This window comes from Myodes glareolus, chromosome 22 (genome assembly GCF_982192425.1).
Source record: "Myodes glareolus chromosome 22, mMyoGla1.1, whole genome shotgun sequence".
NCBI lineage: Eukaryota > Metazoa > Chordata > Mammalia > Rodentia > Cricetidae > Myodes > Myodes glareolus.
The window spans coordinates 42,154,869-42,169,937 of record NC_142047.1 but is presented as its reverse complement, the minus strand read 5'-3'; the positions used below and the strand labels follow the sequence as shown (position 1 = coordinate 42,169,937).

At 40.0% G+C, this 15,069-nt stretch overlaps 1 protein-coding gene across 1 annotated transcript in view; it reads right to left on the bottom strand.

Moving 5' to 3' along the window:
- Cntnap4 (contactin associated protein family member 4) overlaps positions 1 to 15,069 on the bottom strand; it is a 298,020-nt gene that overhangs the window by 80,671 nt on the left and 202,280 nt on the right. The window contains exons 10-12 of the mRNA XM_048437330.3: positions 11,359 to 11,530; positions 4,397 to 4,503; positions 425 to 544 (exon numbers count right to left, since the gene is read on the bottom strand). Of these exons, the coding sequence (XP_048293287.3) occupies positions 425 to 544; positions 4,397 to 4,503; positions 11,359 to 11,530 (399 nt within the window). The remainder of the gene's footprint in view (positions 1 to 424; positions 545 to 4,396; positions 4,504 to 11,358; positions 11,531 to 15,069) is intronic.

Here is a 15,069-nt window from a genome sequence, read left to right as displayed (position 1 = left end):
GGAGAGAGTCTCAGTGAAGGATTAGCTAGATCAGGTTGGTCTGTGTGCATCTCTACGAATAATTGTCTTCTAGAGTCCCAGGTCACCGGGCTGCACCAGTCCCTAGACTATGCAAGACAGCAAAGGCTAGCTGGGCGTCCCTGACTGTGGGTATGATGTAACTAGCTGCCTCAAGCTTCTGTTACCACGACTTCCCCCAAAATGATAGACTGTAATCAAGAACTATAAACTAAAATAAAGCCTCTCTCTCCTAAATTGTCTCTTGTAGGGGTGTTTTACCCCAGCAATAGAAATGAAGCCAGAACAAATGTCCACTTCAACCATGGTTGCAAATTAGATCAATGTCACACTTATGTCATTTTAATTTGGTACAATTAGTTCACTGAAGCAGATTTAACTAGGAAACGGAAGTGTGCTAACTTACCAGTCATATTGCAGTATAGTAAAAATGGTTGCAGAGGTCCACTTCCATCTGAGTCTATGTAGTAAAACCCAGAAGCATTTCCGCGGTGCTTATAGGCTTCACATGACTGCTCATAGACGGCTGAGTGAGAGGAAAGAGAGACATCATAAATGAAATAACACGAAACAAATCGCTCAACCTTTAAGAGATTTTTACGGTAGATCCCCAAGTCTATCTGCTGCACTAGCCAAGAGAACAGGTAACATTTCTATTTTAAAACAATATCCATCCTTCTTTTCTTTTCAAATTAATATGGATGAAAGGGGTAACATACCAAAAAAAAAATGAGGTTGTATTTTATGACGTTTTCATCACCAAAGGAGGAGATTATTAGATCAAAATGTAAATTTACTTTACTTTTTATAGTAAAGAGGACTTGGGAAAAGAAGGCAGCAATTTAAATGTTAAGACCTTTGTAAGTATAACGAGGGAGCTTGTGGTACCCGTTTCAGAATATCTAATTCTAGCATCACCTTGTAATAACCTAACATCTGAAGGCACAGTAGTGACCTTCAGAACAAAGCAGGTGCTACCCAATCATTACGCAATGGGAACATTTTAAATAATATTTGAACTATGCTACTTTCTCACATCCACTTAGCTAGAGGTAAACATTTTTCTTCAAAGGGGAAAATGATTCACGAAGTTCCTCATCTATAGTTTTAAATGTAATTATGAAACTTCTCTAATGTTCTTTAATGAGCATTCGACACAATTAAGATTCAAAGCAGAGGAAATATTCATATGAAATATGCCCCCAAGTGGTCTCATTGTGTTTTGATCCATAATTGAATTTTTTATTATAGGCATATATATTTGCCACGCATAAGGTTTGATATTAACAGCTGTGAAATGCACACTCCTCAATGAATGCCTGGCCAAATGTAGCAGTAACTTCCATTAAGGTTTTTTTATTCCATGAAATCTGAAATAAAACAAACCCCTGGGTAGCCTCCCCGAATTAATTTTAAATTTTTGAAAATTGTCTTAATGAATGTTTAGGACACATGATACATTGCAGCTAATTCGTGTAAAGTTACAAATTTTACAAATAATTCTGGAACTTTCCTTGCACCCAGCCCTACCATATGATGCTTTCACTTATCATGTTTAAATTACAGAGATGGAGACATAACCACACAGTGGTTTGGAGCGATATTTGCATTGTGCACTGACGTGGGCATGTAAAATGGTTAGCTTTATAATTCTGAGAGCATATGCATATGGTCATAGATGCCTTCAAAGTGGTTGCCAAAGATATACACATTACTTTGGAATGGTGATGGGCTCGCCAAAGCATAGAGGTAGACGAGAATAATAGAAATGCTTTTGAAAATTTATTTTTATATGTTTTAAGATTTACTTCTATTTTTAGTTACATGAAGGTGAGGCATGTGTGTGTATGTGTGTGTGTGTGTATACACATATATATACATATGCCCAGTGTGTGTGTATATATATATACACATATATATACATATGCCCAGGGAGGCCAGAAGAGTCAGATCTCCCTGGAGCCAGTGTTAGAGGAACTTTTGAGCCACCTGGTCCAGGTGCTGGAATCTAAACCTCAGGTTCCCTGGAAGAGCAGCAATACTCGCTCTTAAATTCTAACTCAAATCTCCAGGTCCATTGTTTTTGATTACATGTATGTGCGTGTGGTGGAGTATGTGCATATGGGTTCAGGTGCCTTTGGAGGCCAGAAGTGTTGGATCCCTTAAAAGTGGAGTTGTAGATGTTTGCAAATTGTCTCAAGAGGTCATTGGTAGCAGAATTCAGATCTTCTGCAAGAGCAGTACTTGTTCTTATTGACAAGTCATCTCTCCAGGCCCAAACAGGGAAGACTTTTGCTTTAATATTCACTGACTGACCTTCTATGATGTAATGGTTATGTTCTAATTTAAACCTTTCCTTTTTAAAAAACAAACACTCAATATGAGGTCAGTCTAGCCTCTAAGCCATGATGCCCCTGTCTCAGCCTTCCAACTGCTGGGGTTCTAACAGAACATTTCAGAGACTCCATCTTTGTCTCCCCTCTATGACCAGTAGCATCATTCTCACCTTGTTTCTCGGAGTATCATTGACAAAAGCCCTCCAGCTCTAATTAAGCACCTTGCTCTATAACCTAATCTATTGGTTTTAAAATTCCATTATGGGTCACATGTCAAATGGCTTTTTTATTTCCCGTTCAAGTTTCTCCTCAGAGCTGTTTGTGTTTATAGTTATATTCACTTATTAATGACAATGCAGCATGCAGAGTCAATTACAATCCATTTAATAACTTTCAGATTCAAGTCAGACATTATAATGGAAATGATAGAAGATATAAAAATTAAAATGCACCATCTCTCAGTAACTGGGTAACATTGATTGAGCAATTTGGCCTCTGGTGACAAGTTAGGTGAAGCTTTATTTCCTGTAAGTGTTTGTAGAATCATATATATATAACCAGTACCTGGTCATTACCCTTGAGAGATTGATAGGACCAAGAAGTTCTCTTGACCACAGTCTTTCTACCCTTGAACGAGAGCTTCTTGTTGTCCTCTGTAGGGTGTCCAGGGCTGAGAGCCTAGGATTCTGATTCCTACTCAAGTAGGGACACACATACACAAAAATGAATTGTGTGGTTGACCTGTCCAAGTTTGTAAGGTCATTGACATTGCACTTAATGCTCTTGCTTCAAGTCAACTCTTGCTTCTTGTGTTTCTCAGAATTTGAGTAATAGCATGAAACAGTGGGTGTGGAGGTTGGAAATGTGGGCCGTTCCTTTATTGAACAAGTGGACCACAAAAATAACATGAGAATTACAGTAGAAAACATTTCAGTAGAAAAAAAAGGTACATGGTTTATAACATAGGAAAATATATTGGCTGTGACCTCAAGCTCTGGAGCATTCTCCTGCTTATACCCTTTAAGCAAACTTAGGAAGTTTATTAACATTGCTGAATTATCTCATGAGTTAACAATACTAGCATAGAAGGTGATATCAGAGCTAAATGAGTCAGCATGCACAAAGTGCTAAACCCACTGCTGAAATTTAGAAAGTGCTCAATTAATTTACTACAATTACTATAATAATTACTTGCCCCACTTTACTACCATCAACCTCATTAACTAATCTTTGATGGAATTTAAGACTGAAGGCTTGTGGCTCCCCAAAATTCACATACAGAAGAGAATTCCTGCAAAGATGGTTTAGGGGATAGAGATTTGGGGGGAGGCAAGATCATGAGAGCGAAGACTTCATTATAGACAATGGGGTTCAGAGTTCATGCCTGGGGCTGTGTGAGAGCACAGAGGGAAGGTGACAGTCTGTGAACCAGTAAGCAGGCCCTCGTTAGATGCCAAATCCTTGAGCCCACATGACCTTGAACTTCCAGCACTAAACTGTAAGAACAAATTTATACTGTACCTAAGCTAGTCTATGATACTCACTTAGCAATGCCCAAATGAAATACTTTCCTTTGGAATGTCCTTGATGAGTACCTCTCTGTACCAGAGCCTACCCCAACCCAGCCCATCCAACGCTGTTTCTGAGAATATCATTACCGTATAGTATCAACAAAAATCTAATAACTGATCCGATTTCTACTTATACTGCACTTCTAGAAAGGTCAGAGTCAAATGCCATCCAGGTTAGGTACCAAAAGGTATTCACACCATCTACATCTTATTGTATTATTTTGTCCTTTGATATCTTTTGCTTTCTGTACATATTTTTGTCCTTTCCAACTATCTAACCCCTTTCTTTCTTGTTTTACATTATGTGTTTCTACTTTGGGGATTTAATGAAATGAGGTGTGGACTAGAAACTGGTTGCATGCTGAAATTCAGGCTTTGTGTCTCAGTACAAGGTCACATAAGCACAGACAGCAGAGAAAGCAACACAAAGGACGCAGAGGGCAGAAGAGCAAGCGGGTGTGTGTGGCTTACAGCTGTGGCAGGTGGCTCCCGTGTACCCTGTGTTCGTGCAGTTACAGTAGAAGGTGCTCCAAGACTGAGAACACTCGCCACCGTGCTCACAAGAGTTGGGCAAACACCTAGGAGAAAGAGAAGAAGTTTTCAGTCATGATGAGATACAACATAGTAGTGATCATTCTTATACGGTCATGTGAAACACAGATGCCAACTCCGTGGAGGGTAAATTCCACATGACCAAGGGCAACACTGTCCGCTGTTGAGACACTTAGCTGACAGAACTAAGTCTTGGGCCATTAAATTCATCTGGCTTTTGGCCAATGCTCAAATAGCTCTGACTACTTAATCTTAAGCATGTCTCACCATATCGCAGCTCTTTATTTTCCCTAAGTGACATGCCATGTCATGACATCAATACTAGCCAGAATATTAACTGCTTTCGTGAAAGCGTGTTCCATCATTCTGAGTTACTACACTGCTTGAGTATGGGAAGGAAGATTGACTGAAGAAAGGATAAAGAAAGAGGGAAAGGAAAGGGATGGCTGTCTTTAGGTACTCAATCTGCAGGACTAGAAATGTCCAAGAATGCTTGCTATACATTCATATATGCCAAGCATGTTGGAGTGTTCTCTGATGCTGTACCTAACTCAAAAGGACTGCTCGGTTATTGTAAATGTCCAAGAGGCTTTGAAAAGCTGTGCAGGGCTCAAATAGGTCAACAGTCAAAAGACTAAAGAATTGTGTTTAATTAAAATATTTCTTTTCAATTCATATGTGTCACTTGACCTTAAAAAAAGCATTGTGCATATTAATTGTAAAGAGCATGATGCTACAGATAATAGCTAGTTAATTCTTTCAGGGTTTGTTTTATTTTAAACTGTGTGTGTGCGCACACATGAGTGCAGGTGGCTGAGGAGGCCAGAAAAGGGCACTGGAATCCTGGGAGCTGAAGTTCCCCGTGGTTGTGGGCCACTCAAGATGGGTGCTAGTAAACCAGCTATGGTCCATGCCATAAGTAGATCTTGCTTTTTACAGATAAGCTACTCCCCAGCCCCAAGCTACCTAATATTTCTCATTGTTTGCTTTTGTGGCAAAGACATCTAAAATCTACTCAGCATAATTTTCAAGTATGGTATGATTTGTGCCACCTCTTGCCTGTACCTTTGCCATCAGGATCACTATCATTTCTCCCAAGGTTAATAAGTCATTAGAAAACAAACGCTTATTTAGTTGTGTGAATCTAAATAAACCACCTTTAAAATGAAAGGGTCAGGCATATATTTTGACATCGGGACATAGGGAAGATGGTCTGGTTTGGGAGGAGCTTAGGACTTTCTGCTGTAGACTGAAATATCCTGGTGGGAGAAGATGAGTCCAACAGTCTTCTCAGCTTGGATAAGCATTAGCTAAGTTGCTATAGTTTCTGAGCTGCTTTTCCCTAGAGCTTTTCTTCTAAATAAATGGATGAATGAATGAATGAATGAATAAATAAATAAATAACCTTTCTGTTGTGAATTAGTTCTTGTTCCCTTTGAGGGATAAATCATCTCCAAACTTTTACCAGTTTCCTGACCCAAGAGGGGCCCCTAGAGGACAACCACTTTGAGATGCTGGGATGCAGATACCAACGGCAGAGCCTATATCCTCTGTCTCCATACAAGGAGAGGAACCCAGTGAATTTCCATCAACACTGACTAGCAAACAAACGTGACATAATCACACTGACAATCAATTGTTAGCAAATAAATCCTTATTATATTGTTTGGATCTGAGACAGGATGGGAAGATGGGAGGAAGTAGGGGGCGCTGGAAGGAAAGAAGCTTGTCCTGGAATCTGTGTTATTTTCTACTGATTAAGAGTCAAGATTTCACCACAAGTGACAGCATCAGAATTTCATAAAGGGTCAGCAAGATGGCTCAGAGGCTAAAGGCACTTGCTGCAAGCCCGATGACCCGAATTTGATACCGAGGACTCACACGATGACCAAAACACAGGGACACACATACATACACCCGAATACACACACGCAAAGGTAATTTTATACTTTCAAAAATTTATGTTGCGCTTGTTTTTTATAGATACATCCCAAATGGAAGGTTAGCATGTGCTTCCTCAGGGCCAGAACTAACATGCCTTTGAGTCTAACTGTGTCTGCGCTCCTCTCTTCCCTGAACCGAAATAACACACCTGATATAAACAACTTTACAAGTTCACTCACAAAAGAAGATGATTTAGCATAAGAAAAATAAATAAGCCAGCTTGTGTAGTTTTTTTTTGGGGGGGGGATGAAGGGAGGATTTTTATTGTTTTGTTTTGTTCGTTGGGTATTTGTTTTGTTGTTTTGGAATTTTGGGGCTGTGTGTTTTATTTGTTTTACTAAACAAGGTTTCTCTGTGTAACAGACCTAACTGTCCTGGAATTCACTCTGTAGACCAGTCTGGTCTAGAACTCACAGAGATCTGCCTGCCTCTGCCTCCTGAGGGGTAAGATTAAAGGTGTGTGCTGCGACTGCCTGGCTCGCTTTTTGTTATTGTTGTTGCTTTTTTTTTGCTTTGTTTTGTTTTAATTTTGCTGTGAAGTACATCCTTTGAGCAACACTGCTTAGGAAGCTACAGAATTAATCTTGTGTGTGTGTGTCTGTCTGTCTGTCTGTGTTTCTGTGTGTATGTGTGTCTTTGTAAAGACACCTCTCTCTCTGTCTCTGTCTCTCTCTCTTCCAGATCCCACCCATGTCTTAGGTGTATATTGACTCCATGTGTCTGTGTCTCTCTAACCACCTACACTTAGATCTAATGTGTCCTGTTGCTTCCCCCCTCTTAATAAACTCATTAGCTTCATCACACTCTGACTTGTCCTGAATTCTTTTCCACAGCGAAGTCAAACTCTAACTTTACAAAAACTAAGTGGAGGTCCTTTATGTGGCGGTTCCTCAAGCTTCTGCTGGCAGTGCTATGTCTCCCCATTGCTGATGACATCGCATGATTTTAAAATCTGTATATGTGTGCTCCATGGTGTGTGTGTGTGTGGTATGGTGTGTGCATGTGGTATATGCATTTGCATGTTTTCAGGTGCACCTGCACATGTGTGTGTACCCATCGCTGTGGGGGCCAAAGGGTGACACTGAGATCTTTACTTGTTGGCTCTTCATTTGTGTTTTTTCCAGACAGGGTCTCTCACAGAGCCCAAGTTCATCAGCTGAGTTAGACTCCCTGGCCAATGAGCTCCAGAGACCAACTTGTGCTACCCCCACCCCAAATGCTGAGGTTACAGAAGTGTGCCACCACGCCTGGCATTTTACAAAAGTGAGCTCGCGTCCTCACTTGTGAGGCAAATACTTTACAGACTGAGCCATCTCTCCAACCCAAACATCACATTTGAATGAAAACGTCCGAGACAGCATTTGGTTTAGAGGCACTACAGTGGCAATATCCCTAACCCGGATAAAGTAACAGGAACAGAAGACATTTGTGAACTTCTAGTTTGACTCAAATAACTCCCCAGACCCTTGATGCCTTTCAGAAGTTAGAGTGGATAATATATTGAGACCAAGGCTTCCCATACTCTTGTCTATTTTCAATTAAAAAAATAAATATACTACAGAGCCTGCCAGAACATATTTGAGGTGGACTTTCTGCCTCCTCTCTGATCAAAACTGAAGCAGGAACCTGATGCTTTGCTTATAGGCTTTTTCCAATGTTAGCTGAAAATAGTGCTATTGATTTTCTCCTTGATTAAAAAATATGATGCCGACTGTTCACAGAACAAAACAATCCAAGGCAGAAGGAAAGAGGTCACCTGTAGTCTCGCCTGAATGTCTCACTACAAACATGACCTTGGTGTCATAAATACAATCTTTATTTTTTTGGTGGGTGTGGGAGGGTTGTTGATGTAGACCAGGCTGGCCTCCAACCCACAGAGATCCACTTGCCTCTGCCTCCCAAGTGCTTATGCCACTACACCTGGCACTTGAAGACAATCTTATAAAAAATGTGTATACTTGTACAACCATTAATTTCTCATGTTTTTAGCATTCTTATAGATTGGCAGGAACCCATTCAGACACGCTATCATGATTTAATTTTTAAACATTGACAATGACAATCTAGTAAAAATAAAGGACATTTAAAAGCTATTTAAAACAGTCCCAACCTTAGTTTATAGTCAAATCAGAAAATGACAGAGGTGACCTTTCTTTAAAATTTCTCAGAACTGTTTCAATGGTTTTGTCTAAAATCCAAACGAACAAAAAATCCTTCAATTGTCATGGTGCATGGGCTGTTTCCTGTTGATCTTCTTCCAAAGGCTTCACTGAGCCCGTTTTACTCCATTCAAACTAGACAGGTGAGGCTTTGCACAATTGTAAATAAAATGTGAAAGACTGAATTGTGAATTTTTCTAAATCCATTGTATGGTAATGTTCGCCAGCTTGGCGGAGCTCTTGTCCTGACCAAGGACTCTAAACAATTGCATTGTACACTTCCCTCTGTGCTAGCCATTCCAATACAAAGTAAAACAATCCATCAACCCATTTTCTCAGGCTTCTAAATCTTTCTCCTAGACACTTCCATCACTATTTTCATTGCATGTGACTTTGAACAAACACATCCATCGACATACTCAAACCTGAAGTGACAGGCAAAATTTTCATTTAGCCAGATTCTCTGTCCTGCACCATCTCATTTTCAAAGGCTTTCATAGGCTATAATGCTTGGCTGGGATGAATGATGTTGAATTTAGGTCTAGGACATTATCGCATTCAGGGGAACTAAACATTAGTTACCCGTAGGTCTCCCATCCTCAGAACAGTAACTAATGAAAACTTCTCACACAACTCCCTCCCCCAGTTACTCCTCACAGAGCCATGCTCTCTGTGTCTTCAAATGTTTGAAATGAACCTGCTGGAGACTTGGTGGACTCGTGGGCTTCCAAGGAAAAGAGGAGAGCGAGTAGAGGACTATGGGGAGAAACTCAGACCCTGAGAGGGACAGGAGGAACCTAGCTGGAAGATGGTTCGATGAATCTTGGGGTTAAAAGCCAAGAATTGGCCAGTACACTGTTCCAGATTTGGGTATAGGGACAGTTGCTGATCCTACCATTCTGCCGTGCCCCTTCATAGAGTCTTATGACTTAGGACAACACTGCTTCATGTCAACAGAGGATGAAGAAATCACATTTGGAAGAGAGAATGCACGTGTGTATGTAAAAAACAAGAAGATGACTTTACTGAACATGGGTATGAGGATGGTATAGTTATCTCTTTATGGACACGCATGAATGTGCATGTATAAATCAGCACAAAGGTTGTGTGAGGAGTTTCCAGTCACGTGACTGAGCATATGCATGCATATGTGTGTGAAACACAGTGTTTGAGGACTATGTGACTTTAAAGCACATGCATGAAGAGCCATGAATACACAAGTGAGTGTCTTTGTGTGTATGATTTACATGTCACTTTGATCCTACTTAAACCTAGCTACACTTTTTAAAAAGTAGTAAAAAAAAGGTTGCATTATACTAAGTTCCCATCAAATTTTAATGTTACCACTTATTTTAAATTTTAAGTTATTAAACCATTAAATGATATTTATTACACATGGATGAAAGATTACCCACCCATAATACTAAGGTGCACCCAGAGAAGATGCATGGCATCCCAGGAATAGAGTTCTGGCTTCCTGGTTCAGGGGCTGGGCTCGACGTGTTCTTAGTCAACCTTACCTCTCCATGCATCAATTTCCCTATTCCTCAGACATAGTCACTGTCAAGATTTTGTGAGGGTAGATTTAAACATTTACTAGCATTATATGCTTACTTTGGGGCCTGGTATATGGATTTAAATCTGCAACGGCGTGACATTCCACCGAACTCGGTAATTAAAATTAGCATCCTTGGTTAGAAGCATGGCTGGTGGGACTCCTTCACTCCAGCTGTCCAGGCCTACCTACAGTTTTTAATTATTACTAACTGTTGGCTATTATGTCAGAAGTTGTTCATCCTCTACAATTAACTCTCGAATCCTGCTTGCCACGTCCTGCGCCCGTGTTCCTGCTGACTATATGGGGTCATGCTCACCCCTTGATCAATACAACACCCCAAGCATTCCTAGGGGCAGTGATTCTCCTACTCCTGCACAGAAGACAGTAATGGGATATGACAGTGCACATTAGACTAGGCACCGGTCATGTTCCCCTGCCTCTGAATACATCTATCAGGGAATCTAAGGCCAGCTCAATAATCAACCACACAGGTCTCTGTACCTAATAGTCAATTTTACTGTTTGGGTAACAGACACAGTGTATTGAGTTTAAGGACACGTTTTGGTACATTTATGCCCTTCTAGAAATATAACGGGGTAGAGAAGTTGACCCAGTGGTTAACTTGCTTAAGTAAGCATAATGACCTGAGTTCAGATTCACATAATCCCCATAAAGCTGCATGAATCTTACAGCATTTCAGGAACCCCTGAAATTCTGCAAGAGGTTCTAAAGTGAAGACAAGAGAGATCTTTGAAGCTCGTAGTCCAAATAGCAAGAGAGCCTGTCTAACACGAGATAGAAGATAAGAAGAGACACCCAGTTGCCTTCTTAACTCCGCATGCCTGACATGATATATACATGTCTGCCCACACGCACACACAAATGCACTGTTGCTCACGTATTGTATACACACACACACACACACACACACACACACACATACACACATTAAAAACAAGTGAAAATAAAACCACAACAGCATGAGCATCAAACCTTGTAGGTTGGTAGCATGTTTATGTGTAATTAACAGTCACATATCTTATACTTATTATTAATATTATTATTCGAAAAATGTTGTACAAAGGAATTGCTACATTTGTTTATTTTTAATGTAGATACAATATTCATTTCTGATATGTCAGTAGTGAGAAAAATACATAACAAAAGTCTATTATCAAAATTTTGAATAGGTCAATATGGAGATGTGTGGCTGTCCTTACCTGTCTGAAATGCCACATGAGTCTATCTGAAGGTCACTGAAGTTGCCAAGGGAGCCCTGCTGAACTGCAATCAGATCTACCATTTTGTTGTTGATGGATATGAGTCTCATGCATCCTTGAAATCCACCTACTGGGCTCTTACACCTCGATCCAAAGCTTTTGTCTGGGCAACCTGATAAGAACAAAGCAAAGTGAATCCACAGTGCAATATTAGAAAATCAGTATTCAGGATCACAGAAGAATTTAGATAGACGAATAAATAAATAAAACAGACATTTGATTATCTTCAGCACTAGAGGAGAGAAATAAACCTGCTGGAACCATTATTGGCTTCCTCTAAATCTATGCAGTGTTGTCTTTATTTCCATAGGATTCAAAGGAAGCCACTAGAGTGGTTACAATTGTGGGCACTGATTTAGCTTAATCTAAATTTAGAAGTTTAGCTATTGGATCCAAAATACTAAATGTGCCAGTAAGCAGTGTCAAATTTCCTATAGCTTAAGAGGGAACTTAGTCTTTAAACTGGAAAACTCAAAACATGAACTAGGATAAGTGTACACTGAAGACAAGAAAAGATAAATTGATAATAATGAAATGCCTCTGCACTTACAGCTAACTATCTGAGAAAGGAGATATATTGACATAGAATAAAATTACAAACTCTTTATTTGATTAAATACTTTATTTCCTTATACATGTAAGAGCCACATATAGTTTTGACAAATACAAATGGCTAAATGTCAAAAAATATTTCGCTGTTTGATTTTATTTATTCTTTGGCTCAGCAAAGAATGTCCTCTTTATGCCAATTTTTTTCTTACATTTAAGATTTGTTTTCATTATTTAAATAACAAATATAATATTAGCCATTACTGTCTGGGTTTAATGATGTTCTAAATGTTTATTCGAGTGAAGTAAATAATTTTATGGAGTATGAGCACATATATTTCACTTACATATTTCCCATCAATCTTTCTTTGCTGCTATGGCTGTCAGCCATGACTACGATTTCACAGAATTAGAAGGGAAGCAGCCACTTCTTAATTCCTCACTGCTAGTTTTCCACCTGGAAATTTCCATTACAATTCAATATTTTCACCAAGGATATCTCTCTTTAATGCTTTCTCTTCCCAGAAAAATACATTTACATGGCAAGGAAAGACCAATACTATTTAAAACTATTAGCAGGCACTCTGAAATATGCTGTTTTGATTTTAATGAAAATTTCAAAGTTTCAAATTTAATATATCAACAAAAGGCCATCACAGCTTTTTGAGTAGTAATTTGAGATACATAGTCATGTTTGCATTTCCAGGAATTAAGATTCTTCTGGACCATAGTACAGTGTTGTGTAACGATATACTCCTATGTGAATGCTTCCTGCAGGGAAGAGGCAGGCTGATAGGAATCAGCAATCATACAAAAGTTGAAAGACCTCCCCCTCCCCTTGGTTATATAAGCAACAAGGAAATTGCTTGGGAGAGGTGGAGGTGATTCTGGTGGAGCTGCCTGGAAGTTCTGAAGGTAATTCCATAGAAACAGTTTCAGGGAATCAACAGCCGTGGCAGAGTTAGCATTCTGTGACACAACTGCCTTGGAGCCGGCCATGTTCTCATAAAGGGCCCCAGTAGACCCATTGGTTCACGGGCTACACTTGGAGTGAATCATTTCTTTGATCTGTTGTAGGTGCCCTATTTGGGGCAAAGAGACATTTGCTCACTTTTCCCATGGAAAGCCACACTGCACACAAGATTATCATACTCTCTTTGTAGATGGTCTGTTGTCCAAATGGCAGGAGAGATTAGAAAGGGCAACAGTTGGTGAACACGTGACAATTCCCGTACAGCAGGAGTTTAAATAGTTGACTACTTTCTTCTATGGCTAGTGTTGCCCAACACATCCCAGACTATGTCAGAATGTATTAAATCATGCACCATGTCTGCAGGAAGCAAGACGAGACAAACTAAATCACAAAGAAAAACAATAAAACCATAGACAAAGCCAAGAGTCAGATCAGGGGTACTTCATATTCCTGGATACAATGTTCATTAAGCAAGAAATTCCAAGAGTAAAGAAGGGTTCTATCAGGTTCCTCTCATGAGTCTTTGAAAAGGCAACCATGGGCTAATATAGTGCCATACCAGGGAGAAGTCGAATACTGTACCCTTTAAACATGAAAGTTTTAAAGTAGGAAGATGGCCGGAGAATTCTTAATGCCGAATTGATGAATGGACCCATTACCAGAGGCACTCATTGTGTTAAATGCCTCTGGAGATGACACATAAATTATCAATGTATGTTGCTTCTCCAGAAGGGAGATGCCATTTCATGGTGGACTGACCTGGTCCTCAGATACCTGATGCTTGCTTTGTACAGGGAACTAGAACGTGCATACTCCGCACCTCGTTGGCATCCCCAGTTTGTGATGCATGCTGTGCTACCCATCAAAAGAAAAGATGACATAAGAGAACTTATAGAAATTAGACATGCAACTATCTTCCATGCGGAGAACCAAGGTTTAAAACGTATGGCTGATAAATGGCCAAACTGAGCAGTGTCCCACGGTGCTCTCTGATTTTTTGAAAAGCACTCAATTGAAAGAAGAAAGGTTAAGAGGGAAGGGAGCAAGGTGATGAATAAATTGTGAATGTTTTGTGTTGCATACAGAGTTCTGTTCTTTGAGAAGTAGTCCTCCAGCCTAACAGCCGATGGGGCAGTCACTCTGAAGACTGCAGTGTGGGGACAGAACCCGAGCTGTTGGGGCAGAACGAACTCTTCATAGTAGAGTATGGCAGTTAAGTCAGTGTGACTGGATTATGATACTATCACTTTGAACTTGCAGTTGCATTTGGAGACAAACACAGGAAAGTCCATGGGGAGTTTCTCAGAACATGGCTTTTTAAAGAAAACATGAATATTTTAATAACTGGTAAAGAATTAACTGCTGCGAAACTTTGTTCTACCTAGACAAAGTAGGCTCCAGTGATAAAGGTATCTCCATCCACACAGAACAAGGTTTTCTTGTTGAACAACTAGGGCATGATGTTGTGGAGGGACACTAAGCTTTCAGTTAGACATTGAAAGAGTGTGGTCATCCCACTGCCATTACCAGTCTGGCAATCAAGCCAGTGCTGATGTGGGATGCCCCTCCGTGTACTGTGAATATGATTTATTACCATTGATTAATAAAGAATCTGCTTTGACCAATGGCAGGGCAGAATATAGCAAGGTGGGAAATCAAAGCCCAGACTGAGAGAAAGGAGTTGGAGGCGGAGAGACACCAGCCCTTGGAGGAGGAATAAGATGCCAGGGCATTACTGGTAAGCCATGGGGCATTTGGCGATACACAGATTATTAGAAATGGTTAATTTATATATAGAGCTAGCCAGTAAGAAGCCTGAACCATCAACAAAACAATTAGAATTAATAAGTTTCTGAATGATTACTTTATAAGCAGCTGTAGGGACCAGCAGACAGAAGAGATGCTGGTCCAGAGGGAATAGGCAGGGTACAGAAAAGTCACCAGCTACACAGTACCGCACTTTAGGAGGCCTTACTTTACCCCTCCCCCAGACATGACTATGTCAATGATTCCCAGAGTTTTTCAGGGAAACTATGCCTTTAATGTTCTGGGATACAGAATTCCTATTCCCCAAAACCTAATATGTTTGTTTTCTGGACTGACTGAATTTCTCAATGCATGCATGAAGT